The sequence below is a fragment of the Phalacrocorax carbo genome, chromosome 3 (assembly GCF_963921805.1).
Source record: "Phalacrocorax carbo chromosome 3, bPhaCar2.1, whole genome shotgun sequence".
Taxonomy (NCBI): Eukaryota; Metazoa; Chordata; class Aves; order Suliformes; family Phalacrocoracidae; genus Phalacrocorax; species Phalacrocorax carbo.
The window spans coordinates 14,608,220-14,624,482 of record NC_087515.1 but is presented as its reverse complement, the minus strand read 5'-3'; the positions used below and the strand labels follow the sequence as shown (position 1 = coordinate 14,624,482).

Sequence of the window (16,263 nt, the reverse complement as noted above, 5' to 3'; positions counted from 1 at the left end):
ACGCTTATACTATGCAAACACGTGTCTTTCAGGCTGTCTTGCGTTCCCTTGGCTTGGGCACTGGTAGAATTAATACGAGATTGACCATTCCTGATCTGTCAAAGTCCACCCTGTTCCCAGAAGCAACTCTTGGCCTGGTACTTCACAAAGGCTGTCAAGATGCACAACTCCCTCTGCTACAGCAGCTCAGCTGTTTTCAAAACTGGAACTAGCTCTTTCAACTGCCTCTAGCTAGATGATATACAGATCTTGCTGCAGTTCCCAGAAGCTCAAAAAAAAAAAACCAACACAAAAAACTCCAACCTTTCAACTTATAATGTGTCCTCCAACTGGCTGCAGAAACCTTAGTGAACACATGTTATGTCTTTACACAATGCTGGTTTCTCAGCCCACATCCCAGGTGTGCATACTCTAGGAAGGATCATTTTACTTTGTAATTACAGCTGCTCAACTCCTTTCCTAGAGCTGGTGCTGCTTCTTCAAAGAAAGAGAAGCCACGTACTTCAGTCATATACTGTGGCTGTCAGAGAGAGTCAGCTAAACCAGTTTGCACTTGACTCTTCTCCCTGCCTTGTGTCTCAGTTTTACAACTCTCATCTCTCCAAAAAGAAGCAGGAGGAATCAAGGCTGGTGCTGCACCTCCCCTTATGATCTCAGAAATGGAGCATTTGGGCAGCGAGGCATATTACCTAACACCCAGTGGTCCTCTGCAAGGTCACAAGCCTCAAGGACACATCACAGCAGCTCATGTGTGTCAAGGCAAGACTCCACTGACATGAGAGCCAACATGCCATCATGAACTGGCCCTTTTTTTTCTTCCTTTTTCCCCAAAATAGAAAATGTGTCATTTAACAGTAGTAAATTAAAAGCATATAAAACAAAAGAAAAAAAAAGAAAGGAGGAGGAAGGTGGACTACAGCCCAATTTTAGTTTAGGTGTGGTGCTATAGCATTTGCACTCTACTGAAAATCATGATCTCTGTGGTCATAACTTTTTCAAATTTCCATATAAAAACCATGAACAAAAATAAGGATGCCAAAGTCTGAGTCATCTGGCAACTGTGGTTTGTAGTCCTGTCAGTAAAAACTGGCAATGATTAAAGCTGCTGCTCCCACTGCCTCTATGGTGAATTAAAGCTTGAAGAATCAACGATAATTTGGTTAACGTCCAGATCATTGTAGAAACTGGCCAGCGAGGAAAAGCAACCACCACACAGGGCTCCTAGTGGTGTAAGATCTGTGTAATTTTGGAGCTATGCATCAGAAAAAATGACTGCTCTGCAAAGTCCTAAGCCAAGGAGAGAGAGTTGTTCTATGGCTAATAAACCCTGTTTTCTCTGGTTCATCTAACAGTGCTTCAGATACTTTCAACACTCATGGCACTGCACAAGCTGTTTCCGAGCCAGCTACAGTTTCTTAAGATGCTCCTCCCTTTCCCAAACCCTAAGCATCAATGAACTGAAGCTCTGTTTCTACAAGTCTCAAACTTTTAGGTAATTTCTACCCACTTCAAAAGTCTTACCCACTACCTACTACTGAGAAGAACTCATTAGTTCTTCAGACAGTCTGTTCCAGTCTCTGAGTCACAAGTGACTGGACAAGTCACTTGGGGGAACTATTTTTAGTTTGTCTCACCATTCAACACAACTCCAACACATAAGTATGAGCCTAAAATAAGCAGGGAAGCTAAACACAAGCACACTGCTTGCACTATGCATGAAGATGATGCCATTCCCTAACCTTAGGCTTACACTTTTCTAACCATCATCTACACACATTTTAAACTAATCTAGCCTGTATTCCTGAGGGCTTCTGGAAAACTCCTCATGGACAGAAAACAGATTTTCATGAATGATACATCTGTCACAAGGTTATGATTTGGAGATAATTCTTACTGGTTCAGAAGGCAAAGAAGCCACGAAGGATTGGTTTCAAAGAGCTCAACTGAAATAATGAATGAAGCTCAGCAATAGCAGCAGTACCGGGCACACATGGTACTGCTATAAAACAAAGTTCTTCCTGGGTAAAGCACTCAGACATTTAAAGTATTGTTTCAAATCCACGTTTTTCCCCATGTGTGCCTTGGCTTTTATGCCAATATTTTATATAACTGAAAGAAATACTGAATATTCCTACAGGTAGACTGAAATTCTGGCTGACCCTGTGCTGGTGCACAAAGGCGACCCAAGCCACATCACCCCTTTGTTCCTCTGTCCAGACTCCAGCCTGTGCCCCATCTCCACAGCCTTGGAGCACTAACAGTACTTGAGTTGTGCACTGCCACCAGGGTTTCACGCGTTTTCCAATGCCAGGGAAAAGGAAGGATTATATTCTCGGAATTCCTCAGCTAAGGCAGTAGAAGGAATTTATTCAGCTCCTTGTAAAGTGCGGTAGAGAGCCCAGTCTGGCAATTAGTCTCAGGGCAACCGCAGAGGATTCTGGCTGAGGGACCACAACATTTCCTGGGACTCCTGCTCCCACATGACCCATCTACAAATCCCTGTCACAAGCTGTTAGTTAAAACCAAAATACAGGCATAAATAAAGGAGTGTCATATGATTAACTATGATTGTAATCGATAGGTGCTTTGCCTGAGTTAATAGCTAATGACTCTGGGATTCAGCTCAAAAGACTGCATTTCACATACCACAATAGCAGAAGTGAATGGATACACTGTTTAACTTTCTGTAAACTATTCAACAGGCACAGACCTTGGATTGTTGATTTTTTTTTTTTTTTCCTATAGGCGTGACAGAGTAAGAAACCTCAAACTTAAACCGTATTATTGAAACAATCTAAGAATCTTAATTAGCTTACTGACCAGCTGAATGACAGGTTGTTACAAATGAAGAGATTATCCCATGTAACACTGGCTCACTAACAGGCATTGTCTCATAAGTAGAAGAGAGAAACTTAAATACTTCCAGACTTTCTAAAAGAACTGGTAAAGAATTTGTTTTGGCTTAAGCAGAACATTCTTCATAGGCAAGTAAAAATTATCCAGCTTTCTTCTACTGAGTAATTAAAACAATGTTTGGTGTTTTTGGTATCCGATACATCTTTAATCTTCTGATATTTCAGGGTATTGATCTTGCAAAGAACCTATTGCAAATGAAGCATTAATCCTGGAAATGAACCCACACTGATTTCTGACAGTCTATTTGTTTAAAAACTTCAGAAGCCAAACCATGAGCTTCAAGGAATTCCAGACAGTTATTTTGTTTTATGAGACGGTATTTTTAAGACTATTCTAAAGAAAAGGGTTTTGAAAGTGTTCTAAGAGAAGAGGTACCAGTATGAAGCACAGAACTTTATTTGTATCATTCTTCCTGCCTAAAGAATATAAATAAGGAAGTTCATTTCATGCAGCTGTCAAAAAATGAAAATACCTGAAATCTACCTTCATAGGAAACATTTTGTTAAATCTGAAGTTCAACAAGGATATTTATACAGTTGAATGAATAACTTCAACTGGCATATTACTACTGTCAATCCAGACTATGTCCACTACGATCATATTTGCATACAGCAGTACCAATATATTAGGTTATGTGTTAAGAGCTATCAACACATTTTGCTGCTCTGATTTCTAGCTCAAAAACTTTCATGCCTTTGTTAATACTTCCCACCATGGAAAACTCATCAGCTATCTAAGCCCAGTTCCTAAAAACTTTATGTATATTCTCAAAGTACATGATCTTTGTATGCCCTTGGGTGAATCTAGTTAAGGAAATGTTTAATGATTTGCCGTCAGAATTTTTATCATTATATGATGTTGACAATTTCTGACTTTTTCCAGCTGCCTCCTATCCCTTGGCTTATTTTTTATTCTACCAAGTCTGACAGCAGGGTGAAGGGTGTTGCATAAAACAAAACAAATGCTACCTGTAAAAGACATTACTGAAACACAATATTAAATAAGCTGTTTCCATAGAATTTTATCCCACTAAAGATGTTGATCAACTAACGTCTCTATCAGATATATTTATCAGACCCAAGCAGCATTTGAAACACATTTGAATGCTTATGTGAGCATTTTGATCACAATGAAAAATGGACAGCCCTTTTAATTTTCAATAAAGACTTTACTAGTGTTCACCATTAATGTTCTTTAGCTTTATTTTAAAAAATATCAAAATATGCTTCTATTGTCTGCTATAGGTGGTGTATTTTGTTTTCCTTTAATATTATTTTTCAAAGTATTATAAAATACACCAAATATTTCATAATAGCAGAAAAACTCTCATTCAGGTATCTTCCTCAACAGCTGTAGCAAGTACGGATCTTTTCTGCGACACCTTTCAAAGGACTTTGCAATGGAAGCACAAAGCATCATTCAGCAAACAACTGATGAGCAAGGAGTGGAACATATACTTTGAACACCGCGACCTGGAACTGACCCAAATTTAAAACACCCCAACAAAAAGGGGGGATAATAATACAGTATTTTTAAAATTCTTTCAGTGATCATTTTAGAGAGCAGTCCAGCTCCTCTCGGCAGTTACACCAGCACAAATGAGTGACCATGAGGAGGAATGAACAAACGTAGGCAGACATGACTTCTTAGCCAGCTTCTCCTCTGGAGATTTCGGCATATGTTACCTTCTGCCAGGTAAGCAACTATCTCCCTCTTATCCATCTCTCTTTTTAGAACAACAACTCTTTTTTTTTCCCAAAAAAAAATTACAGATGCTGGAGATCACCAGAATTTTTTGAGTATCAGTTGTACCAAAGGAATCATCTGAAGAGAACAGCATTACTTGTGAATCTAGACAGAAAGAGGCTGCTTTAGAGAAATCTGGAAATACCAGCTTCTCCAATTTCTTGCTGGTTTGCAAAAAAATGCCTCCCTCTTTACAGTTAAGCAAAAAAGACACCAAATTGATTCTGAAGACTTTTTTAGCCAAAATATTAAAATGCAGTAACCATAGGAAAACATATGAATATACTTAGCAGATACTTCAAAGTGATGGAGGGGGGAAGGCGAAGCGATGCTTTTGACAGATAGTAGGCATCTGCTTTCTTTTCTTGATTTAAATGCAAAGTAATCGTATGCAAAATTAACAGGACTCAAGATTACCAACATAATCTTTACTGGGTGCACCACTGATACCGTTGAATTATTTTGAGAAATAACAAGATATTCTGTGTCATAATAAAGGCATTTTTATTAGAATTAAAATTAAAAGCAGCTGAAGAGGAAGAATTAAAGACAACAACCTTCCCTATTTCCTCGCTTTTTAAATAGGACAGAAAATCAGTGGCCTAAGATGACCAACTCCTTGGATTTCAGAAACACAGGCTGTAAAGGACCTTACAGGACACCACGAACAGCCTCCAGCTTTTGAAGGCACCGTAACATACAGCGCTCTCCACAAATCTACTGTACTCCATCTTAAGTGGTATTTTTGTCCTGCTGCTTCGACTGTATCCATTTCCCAAGTGCAAGCCTCTATTTTCTCAACATAATTTTCTATATAACAAGGTGCGAGTTTAGGTAAAAGGTTTGTTTCCCATTTTTTTATGACAACAAGAAGTTTCTGGCTTGCAGCTTATCTGCTGGTTTATGATATACTCTGCAAAAATGTTTTTGGTAATAGGAAAGCATTTGATGAACCACAACTTTTGTAAGCAATATTATCATAGTAAGCTATCATGTAACATGGTAAGCTATGCTGGAGCAATCATCGATAACATCTCCCAGAGGAGAAACAATTGCTAAGTGTTCCACTCAAAGTGAGGCAGACAGGAAAAGTGAACTGACTTGAGTAGAAGAGAACCATCCAGAACACTATTTGCTTCCTATATTACTTTTTAAACATTGAAATATGAATACCACTTCTATAGTTGCTCTTTCCACTTTATTTCCCAATGCCGAGGACACTTCAGAAAACAGTCACAATTAAGCAACACATACATGTGCATATGTATTTATGAAATCATACATCTTTATTCTAATTAAACTAGGAAATTTCACTCCTCTAGCCCCTCTCTCTCTCCTCCTGTCTTTCTGTCCCTCTAAGCTTGTAGACTGGCATATTTTCCCATATCTTTTACTACCCTTTTCTCATGATTGCTGCCTTTGGTTCTAGACAGTTACGGTACTATAAACAACTAAGCAAACAGCAGGTCTAGAAGAATTTCTATGTTGTTAATTAGGAGTGACTGGAGGTCTGAGAACATGACCAGATTCTTCAACTATCTGTACCATAAAGCCCTCCAAGTTTCAGTTCAGGGTGGCTCCAGTTGCTAACTTTAACAGTATGTGCTGTGTTGGAAACACACTGCAGAAAATATGCCATGGCTGTCTTGGGATTTGAGTACAGCAACTACCCTACTGTTTTTGCAGGACAACTGTTTTTGAATGAGATACATTAAAGGAATTTAACTAAGGTGGGGTAAGGACAAATGTGTTGGGAGATTAAATATATTCCACAGAAGGCTGTGAAAAACCCCAAAGCATTAAAATCAGAGGACCTGTAATTGAAAAATCAGCTGAAATTCAAGGAAGAAGGAGAGAACAAGAGATTAGGAGAAACATAGAATAGTATAGGTTACACACACAGAAATCCACAGTAAAGATTCTGATACTGTTTACATCCTGTGTGTTTAGCCTGGACCACAAGTAAGTTCAGTGAGCCTTTATTTACTTGGTTGATTTGCCTACAAAAGGCCACACACACACATCCTTCCATTAATCTGCTCTATAGACAGTAAAGTCACCTCTGATCCCAGGATATTTAATAAAACATTTCCGAAGCCAAATATACAATCCACCCTGCAAAAAAATGTATAAACAGTGATGATTGTTGAAAAAAAAGTACAGATATCAAAATTATCCAGCATAAACTCCAGAAAGTACTTGTAATACATTGCTACTAATAGGGAAAGCTCAATTTAGCAGCTTGTCTCAACAAATAAAGAGAACTCTCATGTTTAGCAAAGCAAATATCAAAGTAACAGAAAGCCAAATTCTTTTAGAATAGATCTATTTAAGAGTAAAAAAAAAATTGTCTTTCCCAGTTCAAGGTGTATTTAACATGCAAATAAATAATATGCATTGCCTGACTACAGGAAAAACATATTAACATTTCAGGTTCAAATTTGAAAGGTGAACGAGTCACGTCTATATTTATAGCAAAGTCTTAAATAAGTGCTCTATAAAATGCCACCGGACAGCTCCAGTTCTAAATTGAATCCTTAAATAACAAAAGGCCTCTGAAATCCTTACTACGCTCTTCTCCAAGAATGACACTGAAAGACTCAATGAACTTTGTAAAGAATGAGAACATGCATTATACTAAACTAGGAGGCACAGCCCTTTCTTGCAAGGACTGGAAAGACACATTTTTCCAGGGGAATACTGAAAAAAAAAGTTATAAAAATTGAAGACTGAGCATTTAGTAGGATTCCAAGTCATGCATGAGGGCAGTGAAAGCATATCTCCTCTTTTCTCCCCCTTTAAAAGGAGCATATTACTGTCTTCTGGTGAGTGATGAATAAGCTTTAGTTTTAAAACCACTCTAATGTGAGGGGCATGCATAGGACACTGCAAGTTTTGGATACATCATTCGAAATACCTCACTCATGCACGCGGCAGAAAGAACAGACGGGAAATATATCAAGCATGAGAGGTGCAGCACCCATGGCCAAGCCTAAGATTGAGGAAGGGATTTTGTCTTCCCCTATATATGAGTGCAAATAGAAATACAAATAAATAATAAACAACTATTAATGATCATAATTATTTCAGCATTTTATGACTGCACATTATAATGCCATGTTTGTTAGATGTCTCATTCTTAGGAAATACAGATAAATGGTTGTTGACACAGACCCTGCTTCTTTTTGTCATATAAAATCCATGAACTTTCATATGAACATGTGCTTCAACACTTGTCAAAGAAAAATTCAATGTTTTACTATTCCTGAAACAGACAAGCACCAAGAGCTCATCAGTATAAATTAACACAAATCACAGTGAATAGTGAAGGCTAGTGAATACTAGCCTTTAGTGTTCCATATGCAAATGTAACACTGGTCTTCTAGAAAGATTTTTGGGGCATGATGACATTTAAATTTACTTCTTCTATAGCATTTTCCCGAATGAACTATTTTTAAACACGCTCACGTGATGGTCTAGCCTGAGCAGGTTTCGGGATCTTTCTTTCCACAGCAATGGCTTCTGAAACTAAGACTTAATTATAGAATCATAGAATAATTAAGGTTGGAAAAGACCTCTAGGATCATCAAGCCCAACTCTTAACCCAACACTACCATGCCTTCTAAACCATGCCTGAAGTGCCACATCTACACGTCTTTTAAATACCTCCAGGGATGGTGACTGCACCACCTCTCTGGGCAGCCTGTTCCAGTGCCTGACCACTAGTAGGAATGCTACAATGCTCTGCAGAAGTCAGTCACTGAAAGGAAAAGAAAAATATTTTACAGGAGAGGAGTCAGTTCTTTGAAGCTGGCAGATGATGGCTGAGACTAAGAAACTGTGGTTTCAGTTTGAGGTTCCAGAAGGTAATTGCTATCACTGCCTTGGGATCTGCCACCTACATTACCCTCACCCTGCTTCTGCTTTTGTTTCCCATCACTGATCCTCTCCCTGCTTGGGAGCCATAAGAAAATTTCCTTGCTGTCAGTTTTAATGCTTGGCATCGCAAAATTCACTGACAGCTAAGAGAAACATGTGTAAAGGACATTTTTTCTCCAGTTCTGCATTTCAGGGTGCTGTCCCTTTGAGGGGACAGCAGACCACGCTCTGTGCAGGTTAAATCTTGCTGCCAACATCTAACGAAAGTTTGTGGAATACATTGGAAATAAATACAGTTCTAGATATTTGAAAATTGACTATGGGTGCATGCTACTGGAAGGACCAAAAGCAGGGTGACTTTGGGGAAAAATTTAAGTTTCTACTTCAAAACACAGACAATCCAAATCTTCATTGAAACAGTTGTATTTTTTAAGCTTAATAAAGCAATGTATGCATTCTCTAATATCATCCCTCAAAACAAGTGAGTGATCTTTCTGAAGCCTCCCACAAAATTTCAGCCTGAGGTATGCATTCAGCGTTAAAAAAATTGATCTGAAAAGTTATTGTGGCAAGGTGATAAGCAATAAATAATCGGGTCTTACTAACTTTTCAACAATCTCTTCATATATGCTTTTTTCCCCTCCCTCTGTACATATATAAGCAAGTATGTACAAATGATAATGCTGTGTCACTTAAAGTGTTTTCAAGAGCTGAAGGAAGATATGCAATTTTGAATAGTCAGATGTAAAAACTGATGCAAACATTTTAAACTGAACTAAGGTTTTAATGCTCTAGCAAACAGTCAGTTGGCTCTCATGATTTTTTGACCCATGCAATGGTCACATTTCAACAGATTCAAAATATTAGCCTACAACACTAAAACATATGAAGCTGTTGAATAGGAATTACAATGAAAACTGCAACTCCTTGAAAAACACTGGCTGTTTTGATAGACATGCAAAATGACTCATTAAACCAATGGACAGTTCAAGCTGTGGAAGACGGTATAACTTTAGTTGTTCAATCAGGAGAGATGGAGCTAGGATTTAAGTAATGTTTTTTGATTTGGAGAAATAGCTTATAAAGGGAGAAGTTATGGCTAGAATAACTGAAATCAGAATGTCAGGGATCCAAGCCTGCAGAAAATAAAGACATTAACTTGAAGGAGAAGGAGGTTCAGAAAAATGTTACTTTGTAAGATATTTTACTGTCCATTCTCACAGGAGCTTTCTGCTGGAAAAGAATTTCAAATGCATCCTTTCCCTGTGACTGGTGAAGAATTTTTTCATTCTTTTATGATACTGTTTTAAAGCTACCTGTTTCAAAAGCCTTAGCAAACATTTCTTACCTGTGTCCCAATAGTCTCCTGGAAGCAGCGCCCAAGCTGAGTTTTAACTGAAACAGGAAACATATGAGGAATGGGTTGTTGATTTGTGTAAGTAGTATGTCCCTTCTGGGTCTTCTGATACGGAAGACCTTGATAAGAGACCTGTGGATGTCCTGGCTGAGGTACTTTCGCTTTTTGTCCTGTTGATGTGCTGTCAATTCTTGAAACTTGATGGATCTGAACTGAGGCTTCAGGGGGATGTTTCACATGGATATTCACTATGTTAGGAGGGAACTTCACTAAAATAATTGAAGGAAAAATACATTAAAAAATTTGGTAATAAATATGCCAAAGAAGAGATCTTAGGCACCTCTAAGACACCTCATTTTTGTACATTAGAATTTTTATACAGTGTCTTGAAATGACCAAAATATGAACAAAACCCAAATTAGGGGGTTAGAGCGAAGGCTAAAAGAACAGAGCATCAATTACAAAGCAGAAAAAGAAAACTCTTCACATAGCAAAGAACGACATTGTAACATCGTAAAGACTGCTACATAAACATGGATGCCCAAATTGGCTGGTGTGACATTCATATTTGTGGTCATACTGCGTAATAAGAATCCAATTCAAAGTTCCAGAATTCAAACTCCACTGGGTTATTTTTGGATATATAGTAAGCTTTATTTTCTTTTTCAGATCCATCATTTTTCTCTGGAACACAGAAAAAGCTTCAGATTTCATCCCTTCACCTTTATATACCTGCCAAGTCCTGAGTTTGCCCCTGCAACACTTGCCAGCATCTCAACCATCTAAAATCACCACTCCCTTCACTGAACTTTGAATTCAGGATTTGGCAGATAAAAGGGGAGGAAATGTTTTTCAGATACTTCTGTTTTTAAATAAAGTTGTAGAGTTTTAAGTCTGGGTATATAGATTGAGACCCTCCTGTCAACTTAATGTGCACAGAACTGTTTATGACCCTCAAGCTTCTTTTCATTGAAACACAAAATGCCCTTTAAACATGTAACTCAGATTATGTTTGGGGAGGGGCAGGGAGAAGAGGTGTATAAAAAATTTTATAGTTTGTAAGCTGCATAACAAAGTTAGCATTTACTGTGTCTGGCTGGGTCTCCCTCATCAGCAAGTACTGCACAGACTACTCGAGGCCAGCCAATCCGTTAGATGTAACACCCCTCCCAAACATCAAGAACCAACAAATATCATTTGACATACTTTCTTTATAACACATACTGGATTGTTAAGTCTTCTGAATTGTCTCTTTGCCTCCAGGAGGTCAGACTGTTCTTTGGAACTTGGTTAGATATTTTAAGTTCTTATTTACAAATTTAAATCTCACAGCTCTGCTTCCCAGGAAACATATTTCATTTATTTTAGCTGCTTTAAAATTTTCTGATTTTGTAGAAATTACTTTTGGTTTTTCACATTATTTTAATTTCTCTAGGGACATTTTCCATATTAATGGGTCTCACATAGGAATTCCTTAAAAGAAACACACTTATTTTTTACTTTGCCATGCATTGTTTCATTTATGAAAATGTTCAACATGTTGCAGACAGAAACATCAGGATTAAGGTAATAGAAAGTCAGCAAAATATGGCTGCAGGGCCTTAATGGTTCTTCAGATCTTGCCTATAGCAGAAAACAACATTCAAAATTTAGGCTACACGACTTCTGTTACAGGTAAACCCACAGGAAAAGATTCAGTGTTAAGAAGGGCATTACTGTTTCTTCTAGGCTCTAAGACTGGTTTTGCTGGGCAAGACAAGACAGCATAGTCTGGCTGTGAAAAGAACAAAACTCCACACAACTCACTATCATCAATTTGTATGTATGAAGAGGGATCCCTTCAACTAGTTTCTTCAGCTGATAAATCTAAAGATTATATTAGCCCTCAAAAGAAATCACTGAATTGCTGTGCTTTAATCTAGTAATCCACCTAGAGATGATGTTCAGATGCTGAAGACATCAAATTTAGGCTGGTTCCTCCCACGTAGTAGTATCACCACAATCCTCTCCAGGTCTTGGATCACTGCCTAGATGTGCTGATGAATTTATTTCTGCCAGCCATTTCAGGATGAATTTTTTTATTCTTTCCTTGAAATAAACAAAACATTCCCCTCTCTACAATACAAAAATCCTCATTTGGGCATGAAAAGGGAAGAAAAGGCATTGTGACTGCTGATGGTTCTGATGATGACTTGAGGGTCAGGACAAAAAAATAAATATTCAAGAGGTCAGACTCTAGCAATGAAAACTTGTGTCTTTCAAGACAGCAACTCTAAATCTGAAAAACAACTACATCTTAAAAAAATTATGGTCCACCATATTCTCTAAAATACTTTGATCTAGAATTTAACAGTCACAGAAATTTATTTCTTCTCTGTTAAATGTTTAGGTAATTATATTTTCTTATTCTCTCCCTCCCCCCCTCCCCTCCCCTTTTTTTAGCATCAGAAAAGTTCTGGGGAGGCTCTAGGGACTAATATTCCAACACATCAGTGGAAACTATTTCCCAATGGACTGTGTACCCGTCACCAGAGAATAAATCCATTGAAACAATGGAGCAGATACTTAACAGCATTTATAAAATACTGTGTTTCCAGAAGGACACTGTCAATACTTCCTTCACAGCTATGTCCCTGTCTGAAAACAGAATTACTACATTAGATTATATTCATCACAAACATAGAAATAGTTTGGCCTCTTCTAGCAAAGTTCTTAGGAACTAGTTGCCAACAACCAAACCTCCTCACATCTTTCCCCCACTTTCCCCCCCCCCCCCAGAGTTAGCAATCTTGGAGAGGTAATTGTAAAATTACCCTCGACAAGAAAAAAATTATTCTGGAAATTCACACAAACTTCACAATAATTCATACATTGTGAAACTGAATTGCAGGGGTCTTGCCATATGGACAGGATATCACCCAGGTAAAATGCTACCTAGAGTCATAGGACACACAGGAAACAAATTCAATGGTGCTCTTCAAGGTCATCAGAACTTGTCACCTCACAAAAAAGTATGAGGGGAAATGGAAACCTGAAGCTGTCTGAACTTTGAGTAGGCAAAATGTGATTAACATCAAAGCTTTTCTTGTTTCTGATCTTCTGCCTTCTTCACAGCATTAGCAGTAGGAAATCCTTACCATTTTTTAATATGATATTGTTAAATAGAACATTCTTTCTAGGTCACACAACTGAATGATATTGTGGCCTATCTACATTAAAAAGTTCACCACAAAATTAACTTCTAGGACTCTACCAAATGAACATGGATTGTATTTTTAGCTTTACATTGGATTGAAATTTTGTTATGCTGAAAAGCACTGTCTCTCCCCTCAGCTAGTAACCACTGAATCACGTGCAACTTTCTATCTAGGTATACTGCAATTTTTAGACTCTGTCCAGACACAGTCATTCTCTTTCTGAACAGGTCTACACTCCTGGAAGAAGCAACCTGCATTATCCTTTGACTCTGCAACCTGCATTAAATTTCACTGCAAAGTGAATTAAGCTTACTTATAAACTCTTTTCAATAGCACTGTTAATTCTTACTATTTCAGTCACTGAGCAAAATATTTTCCAGACATTCTGGTGACCTCACAGTTCAAGTTGTGGTGTCAAGACTCAAACTACATAGACAGACCACTATCGTTACTGGCTGGATACCCAAAATAACTTAATAAAATCAACTCCAAAGGAAAAAATAGCTGTCAAGAAAATGTTACCTTTTACACCTTGCTGTCCTGACATCGTCAGTGGTAAAGTATGAGTGGAGTGGATAATTTGTGATCCTACAGCCTTGTTCACCTGTTGTGGGTGATGGTACAGTTTTGGAGTATTGGCAGTCTGCACAGGGATCTGACAAAGTTTACCAGTGTAATTAGGAGGGCACTGGCATTTATCTCTAGAACTGCACTGGCCTCCATTCATGCATGGAAGGTGGCAAATAACTGAAATGAAAACAGAAAGAAAAATTTTGTTAATGACACTAGCTTTAGTATTATCTGACCACATATCACACAGAAGTCAAGAAGGAAAGGAATAGGGATGGGACCCTTTGTTCTTCCAACATCTGAAGAATGACTACCCATCTGACGTGCACCTTTGTCTTATGGTAGAACCTCTTCAGTTCCTCCCTCTGTGACTTCTGCCTGGTTCACACATTCTCTCCATGACAAACATGGCAAGCACATTCTTCCCTTAGAAATCCCAGCTATTTTAGTTCATTATGCTATTAAACAAGATGCTAAATTAATACAGTGCCTGGCTGCACCTCTTATTCACACTTTGGTACAGGTATTCTTATGAAGTCAGCCTCACATTTCTGAAAATCCTGGGTCACCTACACTTCCCTAGAAGACTGGGGAAAAACACACCATAGAGTAGACAGCATTGGGGATAAATTTTCCATTTTCATTGTAAGACTTGGCTATTAACTGGAAAAAACATGTCTTATTGAGTATCTAGATTTTTCCTTAACATATCTCTCAGATAAAAGGAGGTAATTTGTACACCCACCCATGAAGACCATAAAAACATCAAGGGATTCTATTCAAATGATTTCAGAGACAAATTCCAAAGTATTAAAATATTTTAACTCCAATATAAAGACAAAGGTGATGACTTCTGTAACAGCTAGTACTTGTACATTTACAGCAATATAAATTATCAGATGAAACAAAAAATATCATCATTGAATGAAAAATATTTCTGAACTCTGAGATACAAACAGTAATAGGCATGGTTCAGCACACTTTCTAAAAATATGATGTGGGACTTTATAATCAGCCATAATCTAGCAGAGCTGTCAACATTTTCAAGAACTAAATGATGTAAAGAACAACAGGAAAAATACCAGAAGTTTTTGTTCAAGACAAACTATGGTCATTTGTTCAGAAATCCAAGATTTTTTGAGAAACAGGAAACAGTATCCATTCATCAGCTTTAAGATAAGATTCTGACTGTAAAAATAAATACATAAAATCTAGACTTTCCAGTAATTATGGCATTTTGCTGGATTGGTATTGTTCAGTCTGTATTGGTTTACAATAAAAATGAGAAACCTGTAGATAACGCAAGGTAATTAGGAACCTAGCGCTTATTATTCCAAGTGGTGTAATCTCTGGACAGCCTCAGCCTATTGCTATTATTAATACCATAAAACATCAGTCTTCGAAAAGAAACCTATGTGTTGTACATTGCAAAAGACAAAACAGGACATTCAGCAGCCCATGGAGTTTCAGCCCAGCTGCATAATTTGCTTGGCGTGGGAAGAGTGCTCAAGAAACAGCACAATCAGCCCAGCTCATTGCAGAGCATGCTCATGTTATATTGACAGGGTTGGAACAGTGCTGCCTGATCACCAGATAGGTCTCGCACAAATGTAAACTGCCAGAATTATTTTTCCACTCTGTTCTGCAAATATATATTTGATTTTTTTCTTGTCTTATCTCACATTTTCATTTCATATAAACTGACGGAAAGTACTTCAAGTTGTAGCACTGTCCTAAAAGGCCTCGTTGACTTTGGAAAACTGTCCACACCAGCACAGGCCTCATGTTTTTGGGTCCCAACACTGTTGGGACTTTGAATACATAAAAGACATCCTTACAGAATGGCTTTGGGGCAAAATGAAGGATTCTTGACCCCAGCAGTAATTAACACACAACAGCTGTCTCTCTCCCCCTCTGGTACCATTTCTTCCCGAGCAGTCACAAACAAGCAGGTTTACTGCAATGGCAACAACATATAAAGCATTTTAGGTACTTGTAAAGGTCTGCCTGAGCAAGGTTGAAAGCTAAGGTGGTTTTTCTGCAAAAGTAACATTGCACAATGAAATAGTGTAAAGTAGTGTTAAGAGGACAGCAATTTGGTGTTTGAAAGTAGTACAGTAAAACAAAGGCAAAGAGAAATAGTCTCACTGAGGGATTGCTTGAGTGCAAGAAGCCTATCCCATAGATTTTTCTTCCTGCCCTCTCCAGTCTCGAGACAAGGTAACGTGCAAAATACAGCTTTTAAACAATAAAAATATACGCAGTAGTTCCACCAAAATAAATTACTTTCTTCCAAGCTCCTGTTCCTACAACACAGTTGGCATCTAGAAGGCCATGTGGCATGGCTAACTCTGCACTACAGGGCACTCTTCAGTCTTTCCTCTCCTGCAGGAGCCCAACAAGCAGCAAATGGGCATGTGAAAAGCTTTGCTTTCAAAGTTTGTGTTAAAAATACTGGGAAGGAAGATACCAACAGAAAGGAGTTCATTTATGTCCCTTTTCATAAATGTTTGCTGTGGGTATTCACACAAATAACTTGTGGAAATAGGCACAAACAAATGCCACTGAAAGGTCTAGTATGAGGTAAATAATGAAGAA

At 38.0% G+C, this 16,263-nt stretch overlaps 1 protein-coding gene across 9 annotated transcripts in view; it reads right to left on the bottom strand.

Moving 5' to 3' along the window:
- The window catches only part of LTBP1 (latent transforming growth factor beta binding protein 1), a 209,251-nt gene that overhangs the window by 105,190 nt on the left and 87,798 nt on the right, over window positions 1-16,263 (bottom strand). For 8 of the 9 annotated variants that reach the window (XM_064445906.1, XM_064445908.1, XM_064445907.1 and 5 more), the window contains 2 exons: window positions 13,618-13,842; window positions 9,890-10,167 (listed from right to left, as the gene is read on the bottom strand). In XM_064445906.1, coding sequence (XP_064301976.1) covers window positions 9,890-10,167; window positions 13,618-13,842 — 503 coding nt within the window. The remainder of the gene's footprint in view (window positions 1-9,889; window positions 10,168-13,617; window positions 13,843-16,263) is intronic. The other variant, XM_064445910.1, reaches the window with a different exon arrangement.